The 13,053-nt window shown below is 36.8% G+C and overlaps 1 protein-coding gene across 1 annotated transcript; it reads left to right on the top strand.

Moving 5' to 3' along the window:
• Positions 1 to 7,528: 7,528 nt before the first annotated feature.
• LOC116254948 (uncharacterized) lies at positions 7,529 to 10,285 on the top strand. The gene is made up of 4 exons (XM_031630619.2): positions 7,529 to 7,681; positions 7,808 to 7,878; positions 9,048 to 9,273; positions 10,102 to 10,285. Exons 1-4 carry the CDS (start codon positions 7,603 to 7,605, stop codon positions 10,233 to 10,235), a joined length of 510 nt encoding a protein of 169 aa, XP_031486479.1. The 5' UTR covers positions 7,529 to 7,602; the 3' UTR covers positions 10,236 to 10,285.
• Positions 10,286 to 13,053: the final 2,768 nt, after the last annotated feature.

The raw sequence follows: 13,053 nt of genomic DNA, 5'->3' as shown, positions 1-13,053 counted from the left end.
AGAAAGCCATATAACAAGAATTCCAAGAACAAAGATGTAAATTTACAATAAGTAGTCTCAGTTTCTGATCTATTTACAAATAAACGCTCTATCCTTCTAAATATTACAGGTAATTCACAAAGGGGCGCTTATGCTTACCATCGTTCAAGTAACTAGAGTTACGTGTGAATTAACTCAATATAAAATGACAACATTACCCCTGAATGGAGCCACAGGGACCCAACGGGGCTAATAAAAGTGGGGAAAAAGAAAATAATAAAAATTTTGAACAAGGGTGGTTCAGTCTTTTCACATAACGTTACGTCGGAAGAACAGGCAAAAATGGAATTATGTAAAAATTGGTGCATATTTATGAATAAACAAAACAAGGCTGTTAATAAAATGACAGGAACGCTCCAGACTCTAAAGTCGGTTTGAATCCGAATCGGCTTATTTGTATCGGTCCACATCCGAGTCGATGCGGTGGCCGAATCAAATGTTGTTGAAAATGGGCCGATTTTTAGACTCTATCAGCCAAAGCAAGCTTGAATCGTTGAATCACTCGATTTCGTGCACTTTTGATGTTGTCATGGCTCTTCCAACGTCCATCTTTCGCACAAACAATTCTGATACGGATTGTTTTGATTATATATATATATATATATATATATATATTATTTATTAATGCAAGCTCGAACTCGACTCGTTTAACCCATTTAACTTGTTTAACTGTTAACTTATGGAAGCATTAACTGGTTTAACTCATGTAAGTTGTGAAACCAGATTTGTGAGTCAAGTCAAGCGAAAACGAGTTGAATTCCTGAAACTCGAGCTCAACTTGTATATCGTTTCGAGTATCTTTGTAAGTTTGAACTCGGCTTGTTTGTAAACGAGTCGAGCACGAGCCAAGTTTTTTTTAAGCGATTTCGAGTTGAGCCCGAGTTAGCTCGGCTCGTATTGGAGCCCTAATGATGAATTAGTTATCTAAAGTCACCCAAACATTTAACCAAGAAAGAAAAATTAAGAAAAAAAAGTGTAAAGTAATAGTAGATGAAACATTTAACCAAGAAAGAAAAATTAAGAAAAAAAAGTGTTAAAGTAATAGTAGATGATGAAAATAATTATTACATTTTTTTTAATTTTCTTTTAACGAATCAGACGATGCAGATTAAATAACAAGGTGATTCTAAAAAACTAAAGTCACCAATCAATTTTCATATATCAAGTTGAAGCATTTTGATATTTTAGCTACCAGAATTACATAAGAGAGAGAGAGAGAGAGAGAGAAGGCAAACTCTTGCTCCTTCCAAGATTCACAAGTCCCACCCAACTGATCCAACTAAATTAGATTCCGTCTCACATCCATTTCTCTTCTTTTTGAAACCAAACTCGAGTTCAACTTTAAGACTTCACATTTGAAACCTTGTTCGATCACAAGAAGGCACAATGTCACAAAACATTTTTCATTATTTTCTGCTTATTTTTTTCAGAATTTTGATGACCTAGAATTTTGACTATGGAATCAAAATTTCACCTCAAACTACAATTAGAATGAAAATTCCACTTTCCAGTTCTCATTTCTATTTGGTAGTTCGGAATTTTGGTTCTAGAATTGAGAATGACTCATTTGATGAAAAGAGCATCCAAATTCTGTATGAATTAAAGTTTTCATGCTTCGTATCTTAAAGAAAGATGAAAGAAATCTAAAATTTTAAAATCTTAATTCCACCCTCTAAGATCATAATTCTGGAATGTGTTTATGATTTGGGAATCAAAATTCTTTATTTGATAAAACAATTTTCATTATTCTATAATTAAAATAACAATTCTTAAAAATTCACTAATTTCAAACGAATTAAATGCCCCCTAAAACCATGCTACTTGTTTGCTAAGAAATGTGTGAAATAATACATAGATGATTCTAAAGAACACAGCTTTTATAGATAAACCAAGAAGCAAAGGACAAACAACCATACATACATAGAGTCCCACATAGGCGTGGGTAATGGGTCGGGTACCCGGCCCGGTCGGGCCTGAGTCCGGGCTGGGAAAACTGGGTCTCGGGCCCGATGGTGCGACCCGGGTCGGCCCGATCCGGCCAGTTAACCATTTAAAAAATATATATATTTTTATTTTTAAATTTAATAATATGTATTTTATTATTAAAAAATAAATTTTATATTTTAAAAACTTATTTTATAATTTAAAATTATTTTTTTATTGTCAAACGGGCTGGGCCGGGACCCGGGATATCGGACCGGGGCCGGCCGGCCCTGCCCGACCCAATGCCCACCCCTAGTCCCACAACCAAAACCATACCCGGTAGATCCCAATAATTATAATAGCCGTAGCCAACTTGCCCCGTGACACCTACTAGAATCGAACTGATAATATGTCTTTTACTTGCTTATCGGCTTAACCAACTATACTAAGCCATTTGAGGCAAGAATGACAATAGAGAGAAAAGAAAAAAAAAGATGAAGAAGAAGAAGATGAGAGAACAACAAACGTCTACTTGGCCTCATAATGACACCTTTAATTTCAAGATTAACACTATTCCTTAATACTATCAAGATAGCACCTTCGAGGAATCGAATTGAGGATGTGGCGATAACAAGCCACCCAAAGAGAGAGAGGAGGATTGATGTAAAAGTAAAGGTGAATACAAGCCGAGTCGAGCCCGAGTTCAGTCAGCTCAAACTCCGCTCGAGCTCGAGAATAGCTCGATAGAAGCAACTTGAGTTCGACTCAGTAGTGACATGTTGAGCTCGACTCGATTGAGGCTTGACAAAGTCATTTGAATAAAATTGATATTCATTGTTATGTGTTGAGCTCGGGTTAACTCGATTAAGGCTCGACAAACTCGTTTGAATAGAATTGATATTCATCGTTACATGCTGGGCTTGAGCTTGACTCGATTAAGGCTCAACAAACTCGTAAACTCGTTTGAATATATCAACTTGATTAAGGTTCGACAAACTCGATCAAGACTCGAGCTTGACTTGGCAGTTTCGTGTTGAGCTTGAACTCAACTCGATTATATAAATGAGTCGGCTCATGAACTCGAGCTCAACTCGTTAAGCAAATGTCTCAGTTCAAACTCATTCACGAGTCGAGCGCGAGTAGCTGGACTCATAGTCCATCCCTATGTAAAAGGAGGGAAAGAATATTGAAGTTAAAAAAATTAGGAATAATAATAAAGCTTTCCATGCGCTTCAAGGCGTTCAAAGCCCCTAACAACACTGACTGAAACCGTCATTGCTATTATCTTCAATGGATCATGACTTTGAACTCGACTTTGTTCCCACACTCAAATTGAGAAGACACCCATCATGTGATGACATGAGGGGGGAAAAAAAAAAGAAGAAAATAATAAGGAAGGGAAAGAGAGAAGTGCTTTCCAAGCATAAAGAAGGGGAGACATGATGAATCTAAAGTTAAAGGAATTATGCCTTTTTTCTTTAAATTTAAGGGGAAAGGGAGATAAGTTACATTAAAGTATTAAATAAAAGAGAAACATCAAAGAGAAACAAAGCCACAACTCAAAGGCAAAGGGCATGGTATACCTGGTCTACATGGGGTACGGATAGACACCATGTCCTTCCTTTGGTTCTGGTGGGTGTTGGTTTCTTATATCATAAAAGGTAGTAGTGCTCTGTGAGTTGAAGGCAGCCCGCTATCCAAGTAACCCTTATGCAATATAAGACCTTAGAGGTGGGGAGTAGGGGTGAACACGAGCCGAGTCGAGCCCGAGTTCAGTCAACTCGAGCTCGGCTCGACTAATGAAACCTCGAGCTCGAGCTCGGCACTTGCGTGTTGGGCTCGAGCTCGAGCTCGAGCTCGGTACTTACATGTTGAGCTCGAGCTCAATTAAGGCTCAACAAACTCGTTTGAATAGAATTGATATTCATTGTTATATGTTGAGCTCGAGCTCGACTCGATTAAGGTTCAACAAACTCGTTTGAATAGAATTGATATTCATTGTAACATGTTGAGCTTGAGCTCGACTCGATTAAAGCTTGACAAACTCGTTTGAATAGAATTGATATTCATTGTTGCATGTTGAGCTTGAGCTCAATTCGATTAAGGCTCAACAAACTCGTTTCAATGGAATTGATATTCATTGTAACATGTTGAACTCGAGCTCGACTCGATTAAGGTTCGACAAACTCGTTTGAATAGAATTGATATTCATCGTTACATGTTGAGCTCGAGCTCGACGTTAAAGCTCGACAAACTCGTTTGAATAGAACTGATATTCATCATTATATGTTGAGCTCGAGCTCGAGCTCGACTCGATTAAGGCTCGACAAACTCGTTTGAATATAATTGATATTCATCGTCATTTGTTGAGTTCAAGCCCGACTCGACTCGAGCTCTACTTGGCAGTTACGTGTTGAACTCGAAATCAACTCGATTATTTGAACAAGTCGACTCGTGAACTCGAGCTCGACTCGTTAAGCGAATGACTCGGCTCGAACTCGTTCACGAGCCGAGTTTTAACGAGTCAAGCTCGAGTGGTTGTTCACCCTTAGTGGGGAGAGGGGGAGGGGTACCTTTGGGGCTTCACCCAAAAGGAGAAACAAAGTAACAGATAAAAAAAAAAATTATTTAAAAAAGAAAAAGAAAAAAGGCACTTATTTTTCTTTGATATTTAAACAGTCTATTAGTCTATTGTTCCCTACCAATCAATATATGTCCAAAATACCGGCTGTTTCTAAGAGTTCAGTTGCGTGAGGCTTTTGGTGGCATTGTTCTTAAAGTTTGGCATGAAAAAATAATAGAAAAAAAAGGGAAAAAAAAGTTGAGAGAGAAAGAAAGAAAGAAAGAAAGAGAGAGAGAGAAGGAGAGAGGTACGAACTTTTGACTTGAAAGCGATGGCAGAGCCAGAATTTTTTTTTATGAGACATTAAATATCTCTATATTTTACATGGACAAACTAACTTAAGATCCGAATCATAAATTTTAAGATGATTGCATCGGCAAAATAATGCCACATTACTTTATTCGTTTCTTCCAAGATGTCGAAAAGAATTGTTCATTTTCAGTTTACAGTTCATGATTTTCATGTTCGAAGAACACTCTTTTTTAAGAAGAATATCACGGCAATGGAAGATCAAATCCTCTTATAAGTAATCGGGTTGATTTTTGTTTTCGGTCACCAATCCAAAATTTGGCTCAGATGTGGATTTGATTACAGAACTACATACTAAATCCAGATTCACTTAATTATCATACTCAAATTTCTCCATCAGCATGTCCCAATTGATTCTCACTTGTTGAAGTATAGAGATGTCAATCCAATTTAAATTGGACAAATTTTTTAAATTTATCAGATATCTACATATTTGGATTTGAATGCAAATAAAGAAAAGTCTATATATTATGTCAGATGTCTACCTATTCTACAGATATTGAATATTTAGTGAAAGCTCAACCCAAATTCACAGGAACCATAATACATAAATATTGGATATTTATTTAAAACTGAATCCAAATTTGAATTAGATGAGATGTTTATTTAAAACTGAGTTTCACATTGATCAAATTTAAGGAAATCATAAAATTACATTTACATGTCAAATTTTCACCTTTTTTTTAAGCATTTAAATTTGGACATAAGGCAGCTAATGCCCGTGTCCTATAAGGTTTGGACAAGCATATATATATATATATATATATATATATATATATATATATATGACTTGGCTTTTCAAAGTCACTCAATCATTCAATAGGGCAGTTCAATCCATCATGATAGATAGTTAAATCCATCATGATAGATAGTTAAAAAAAAAAATGTGATAGCATTTTCGTCATGTACATATTTTTTTCATGATTTTTTTTTCCAGTCATAATAGACGACCCTTGGTTAGATGGTTGGGTATATATATATATATATATATATATATATATATATATATATATATATATATATATATATATATATATATATATATATATATATGTGTGTGTGTGCATGAATGTATATACTACCACTGGTTATTTGATTACTTTGTTTTTGTTGGAAAACTGTTGGATGAGATGTCTTCTTGATCCGTGATTCTTCATCATCACTCTTTCTCTTTCTAGTTCCCTTCAGCAACTATATATATTTCTTTCATTCTTTCAAGAAACCAGCAAAGCTTAGGTGCATATCAAATATGGCTTATTTAGCGCCACTAATAAAGAGAACTAAAATAAGTTCACGCTTGAAAACTTCACGAAGAGGCATTTGAGAGTCGGACAAAGTGCAGATCTGGGCAAAAGGTCTCCTGCTGATCATTTTGTTTTAATATAAAAAATAAAAACTGTAAAAAAATATAACTAATTCAATGATTTTTTTTTAAATAATTCATCTTCTGCGGTATGTTCCAGATTCATACCATCTGATGAGATAGTCTTTCTAAACTGTGAATTTTTTCGCACAAAAGGTATGTGACTTTTGGTGGTATAACCAAAGCATGCCTAAGTGTCATTTTTTTTTTTAATAAAACCACTCTTTTTTATTAAATGTAGGGATGTCAATGGATCCGATTCAATATCAGACATACCCTTGATGTTCCTAATTAAATGACAGTCTTGAGAAGCCATTTAACAAAACGGAAAAGGATGTTTTTTGCAAATATCATATTAATTAGCAACAAACCCTGTCTATTTTCTCGATTATAAGATATGAAGCAGCCATGCACATTAAACGAAAATGCCTGATCGATCGATCTTGTGCATATTTTGAGAGAGGTTTAAGTTTATGATGATCTGGATCTACCAAACAGATCGAAAATTAGATCCTTCGAGCTTGGTCCAAAAACAGAAAACAAACTGAATATGAATCCTCATCGGATCAGATTACTGTCTGTGTTTTAGGTGATGAGATCCTAAATAAAATCCAAGATCCACCAAGGATACATCTGACTCAAGCTTATCCAAGCATATTTATATTGACCTCTATCAGATGCAGTACTCGGGTTCAGATTCAAAACTCAAAACCAAATCTAGCACTGGTTATCAGTTGGATCTGAATCTCAGCCACCAAATCCGACTAAGGAAATCCAGAACTGGACTTGGGTGTGGGGTTTCCCAACTCAACTGCTCATTCCTCTGCTGGTGGTTGCTTTAGGTGAAAAAGAGAAAAGAAGAGATTGCAGAACTTCATGCATAAAGAACGTCAGCCTTGTTCTGATTGTTGAGTTTGATCGAAAGGAAAGAAATTTATTCAGAAAATAAGTTGAAGTTGGTGAACCAACTGCCATCTTCCTGAAATTTTCAACTGTAACTAATGCTGGGTCTTCCATGGTACACCTCTGAAATTAGTAAACTAAAGTGAGCACCTGGTTTTCTGCTGCAGACGTGGGTGTCTTCCGCTGTTGAACCATCTCTATCTCTCTAGTTCGCTATCTCACTTTACCCACAAATCCTGGATTTCCAGCAATAATACATGCACCAAAATTGTGATTAATTTTGGGCATTCTTTATAGCAGTTTCGTGTGATTGGAGAAGAATCGTTTTTTTCAAAGCTTTTGTCCTAATATATTGTATATAAGAGCTCCTCTTTCACACCAGTCTTCCTCTGCATCGCTTCCAAACATCTTCCTCTCTCTCTCTCTCTCTCCCTCTGTGAGAATGGCTTCCCCTGCCAACATCAGACTTCTTTGGTTTGAGGTAGCTTTCCTTCTGATAGCTAAGTTATGCATCTGTGGAGGTATGCTGTTACAGATCTTAATGGAAATTAGCTTTCTTTTTCCTTAAAAAGAAGAAGTTCCAAGACAGAAGACAAATGCATTTTTCTGTGTGTAAACTCACATGCATTTCTTGGTTGAGCGTGCAGTTTCAGCCGATGGCCTGGAGGATCCGGTCCAGATAGTTGCCAGGGCATTGGCCTGCTTCGATGATCGTGTGGTAAGCAATTTAACTAACGCTCTTCAAGTTTTGCATGTGTGTGTTCGCGCATCAGCCCCAAGAAAAGAAGCAGATCAACACTCTTCAATATCATCAGGATAGCATCCATTAGAATCGAACCAGAAACATGGTTATTGGTTAATACAGGTGGCACTTCCCATTGCTTGGTGAAAGAGGAAGAGAACTCAGGTTTAAACATGTCCACTAAGGGCATGATAAATGGCGGTGGTGGCGCTAGGTGGCGGCCGCCGCCCTGCAGAGCCATTCATTTTTATAACTACCCATCAGCTGAAAGTTTCTAGTTCTGTGGAGAAGAAGGCTTGAGACTGGTAGCACTACCCATTGCTTGGTGAAAGAGAAAGAGAACTCAGGTTTAAACATGTCCATTAAGGGCATGATAAATGGCGGTGGCGGAGCTAGGTGGCGGCAGCCGCCCCGCAGACCCATTCATTTTTGTAACTACCCATCAGCTGAAAGTTTCTAGTTATGTGGAGGAGAAGGTTTGAGACTAACTGTCTCGAGACAATCTCCTCCCCTTCCTTTGAGACTAACTGTCTCGAGATAATCGGCCATATAATTAGTTCTTTGCAAGTGGTCAGACATGTCTGTTGACATAATCTGGTAGAGGTTCGTCCATCCGCCCACCCACCAGACCACCTGCTTGCAAATCAAAAGAGGAAAGGAAAAGGAAGAAGAATGCAAAACTGCACGTTTGACTTCATTTGCATTGTGTCACTTATTATGAATGAGTGTGAATCTGTTCATAACTTCGAGTTCTGCCAATAATTTGCATAGATTGAAAATGCATGCCTTCGTGCGTGCGCGCACACACACACACTATCAGCACACATGTATGCATGCGGCCACATACACATAAACATGCACATATGTGCATGTGCGCATGCATACACTCACACACATAGAAGGCAGTTTTTTGTTTGTAAGAGACTTTGTCGCACACCTAGTAACGTGAACTAATACATGTTTCAGCGTGTGCAAAGGGTTTAACTTAACACTATGGAAATCGAACCAACGACTAGCTTTATACCAGCCACTAGCCCGACCAGTTACGCCAATTAGCGATTAGAACATGTGATGGGATCTTTGAGCCATAATTTCTCTGTTTTTCCCTCTCTTTTTGTTGTTAATGATGTTTATGGTATCACAAGGTTTATAGCCGGTGCGACTATCAGTACCGGTTATCGGTAAGCGGCAACCTCAACATACCGGAAGCCCAGACCGACGCCTACTGCAGCGGACCTTGCCTTGAGGAAACCGATCTGGTGCTCCATTGTGTGGACCAGATCATGGACAACTTTCTGTTCTACAACAGAGCCACCATTCGAGACATAAGGGACACCGTTCATGATGGGTGCGGCCACTCAAGGTGGAGAGGTAAGTTCTACGTTTATCCCGGATAATCCGTAGATGATTGAGTTTAGGCTGTCCATGAATCAAGTTTATCACAGAAAATCCAGAAAACATGTCAAATGTGAAGCATAGAAATGGAGCCATATTTAGAACATTTGTTTACATTAAAGAGCACATACTAGATTTGGATCACTTGGATTTTCCAAGCAAATTGCACACTGAGATGAGTTTTCCATGATGCCTAAAACGCTTTGTAGGGAATTGTGGCTGAATTTTCCTAAGAAACCCAGTTTCTTGTGTGAAAAGTGCAGTGTGTAGATCATATCATAAGCATCTCACATAGACCTAGCGCGCTAGCTACTTCAGAACTTTCTTGAGGCATTTAAACCTCCACTTTCATATGAAAAATGCAGGTACTGTTTGTCTTGTATTTATATATAGCCAACTCCAGATTATATCTAAAATGTCCATCTACATAGGAAAAGTTGGTGTTGCATTTTCCTATGGAAATCAGGTTTTCCAGAGGAAAAGTAGAAGTCTAGACGATTAGAACATTGATATTTGATTTCCAATACCAGTCCTGCTTGGGAACATAGCAGCAGCTTGAACATTTTGGTATGGTAATGTTCCCTTGTAGCTGAAATGCTGGGTTAATATGCAAACAAACAGTGTGCTCTTTCCTGGTAATTCATAAGAAAAATGAGCATTTCCCTATGAAAACGAGTAACATTTTCACACGAAAACGAGCAATTTCTTGCAAAAAAAATGAGGTATCCTTTGAATTTTCAACCTTCTACAAAGACTTGCTATAGAAAGAATCTCACTCGAGTGGTTGTTTTCTTTGGTGTGCAGGAAACTTCAATGTGTTTGACCACATGAGAGAAGATGAAAGCAAAGGAACCAGAAGTATGCAACAAAGGGGTTCTCTGCTGCTCACATTGCTTGGTCTCTCTTTGACAGTACCACTGCTGCTCAGTTGCGGCTAAGCAAACAAGGGCGGTGAATCTCAACCCACCCAGGGTTTCCTTTATATATATATATATATATATATATATATATATATATATATATATATATATATATATATATATATATATATATATAGGCCTCTTGAGATACAGTTTGACATAACTGAACTATTTTGAAGATAGTAGTACGAGTGAATCAAAGTGGAGTTACGTGATATTCTCCTTTATGTTATTATTCAAGCAAGCTATATACAGAGCGAATCATAATAATGGATGTGACTGTTTTCTCTCTCTCTCTCTCTCTCTCTAGATGGTCATCACCAAACTTTGAGAAGTTTGCTCCAAAATAATCACCAACAAAAAGTAAACAATGTTTGGTCTAAAGTTCAACAAATATCAACTTGGTAGATCCACCAACATGACATAAAAGATAGCCTGAGGCTTTTCTTTGGTTGCAAGTTGAAATGATTCCCCTCTTTGATAAAAAATTATTTGATCTAACTAAAGTCTTTCAAATATTAATATTTTTAGAGTCCTATAACTCAGAAGAGGCCAAAGGTGGAGCTTCATTTAGGACAGGGTACCATGAAATTGCCCTTTACTGCTCCTTGAATTTGGTTTAATGTTCCAAAAAATGCCCCTTAATTTTTGTTTTTTTTACAAAATCCTCTACTTTTATTGATGATATTTTGCCTCATAAATAGTTATCTACACTTTACGAGATGTTTATTTAATTTTTTAATAACATCTCCTTGATTTGTAAATAGGTTTTTTCATTTTACTCTAAATTATTGCACTTCTAGCTTAAATTTCTGGATCTACCATTATAAAAGGCTAACCTTTTTCAGCATTGTCAACTATCACACTACTCAAACATGAAACCATATCCCCGCCATCTTTTTGCTTACTTCTAGGGTCTAGAACTGCATCGGTACAAAGCCATGAGATATCCACGTGCTTCAAAATGCATGTACATATTTAGTATAGGAGAATAGGCTCTGATGCCAGTTGAACTGGGGACACGCTACATAACGCACCCCCAGTCTGCCCATTTGAGCTACGCCCCTCGAGGCAGTTATCAATGCCCTCACTAGTTGAACCAAGAGTTAAATGTCTTAAAACAATTGAAACAACCTTTTGCAACACACTTCTTATTAGACTGGTTAAACCTTTACTTTTCAATGTATAAAGTTTTATTTATAAAAGTAGAGATAATCTACATAATGAGATTTTGTATAAACTATGAAATTGTCACAACTTTTTCATTTGCTGACGAACATAAACAGTGGACCAGAAAAACATAAAACAATGTGTTTGTTATTAATCATACTAAAAACTTACATTTTTTTGTGTGAACAAAGGGTACTTTTGTCATTAATCATACTAGCACACCAAAAATTTGTGCACCAGTATGGCGCATAGAACCAGCTTTGCTTGCGGACCTGAAGTGACAAAACAACATTCATGGTAATGATAATAACTAAGACTTCTTATCCAAGTAACACTGTACATGAGCCGAGCCCAACCTAGAATGAGTGAGCATGGGAGACTCACTGACCAGCAAAGAGCCCAATCTTCTACTGAACCTATTATCTTTCTAAGGTATAGGGTGTGCTTCTGAAGCCTTAGAGTGTTGTCCCACTATGTTTCAACTTGCGCATTGGCGACCCTTTTTTTATAGCGTATGAGGTTGACGCCCCCTGTCATTCTAAATGAAGACTAATCTCCTACAAGCTCTCGACTCAAGCCGTTGTACCAACCCTCTTGAGAAGAACCCAGTCTAGATGGGTTCGCTTCGTATATTGCTTGGCACCAGCTTGAGTCAAGCTTTGTAAAGTCCGCTAAAAAATAAGTTTTTAAAGGAATTTGCTTGTGCTTGGAAGCTGCATGACCTGAAAGTTTTCAAGCCCGAGTTAACTGGATCTAGATTCATGGTACTTGAATTTTTGGTTCAAGACTTAAATTTCTCCATTTGAATCTGAATCCTGGTTTGGGTAGTTTCAGTTTAAGGTCGGAGTTTTCTGTTCTAGATCCAGGTGTCTGTCCAGCTGCAAATCCCCACTCACCAAGTTTTGAATATCAAATCCAACGACTAACTTTTTCGGGTTAAAATAGTTGATTTGAATCCAAATAGCTTGTGACCAATAGTTTTTTTTTTTCTTTCCTTCCTATACAAATAAGTTTTTACTTTAATTTCTTTCATTTTCTTTTCTTCTTCTTTTTATTGCTTTCTTTTATCTTTTTTTTTCTCTCTTTCATCCTTTCTATTCCTTTCATCCAAATAGTGTAAGAGTGTTCCCCAGCTGCAATGTCATTTTGTAGGCGACAATATTAAGACCTTAAAGGGGCGTTTGATATATTCACAATTATGAATTTTTAGAATAAAAAATGTTTATTTTCAAGAAATTGAAATTATTAAATAAACAGGGTCATTTGTTATCGAAATTAAAAAACTGAAACCTGAAATTTTTTATTTCATTCTAGTTTAAGGAGAAATTATGATTATGAAATTTTCATTTTTCAATCAAAATTTCAAACCATGAAACGTCACATAAGAAAGTGTTTGGATGATACCCTAAAATTATTGGTTTGGTAAAAAGCAAGTTTCATGGAAACCTAGTTAAAAGCTCAATTTTGTAAACTTCTTTTTGGATGTTTGGGTAGCAAGCGAAAAACTTTGTTTAAACGCAAAAATCAGTTTTGCTTGAAAAAAAAATTGTGGGAGGCAAATTTTTCAAGCCCTTCATCAAAACCAAGTTTTACATAAACATGGTGATTGCGCAAGCTGATGCAGCCTTAGACTTTGGGTCTAATGGAAAAAGGAGTAATTAAAGAT

The sequence above is a fragment of the Nymphaea colorata genome, chromosome 5 (assembly GCF_008831285.2).
Source record: "Nymphaea colorata isolate Beijing-Zhang1983 chromosome 5, ASM883128v2, whole genome shotgun sequence".
Lineage (NCBI taxonomy): Eukaryota > Viridiplantae > Streptophyta > Magnoliopsida > Nymphaeales > Nymphaeaceae > Nymphaea > Nymphaea colorata.
Note: the sequence above shows the minus strand (reverse complement) of the source record. Positions and strands in the feature narration are given on the sequence as shown.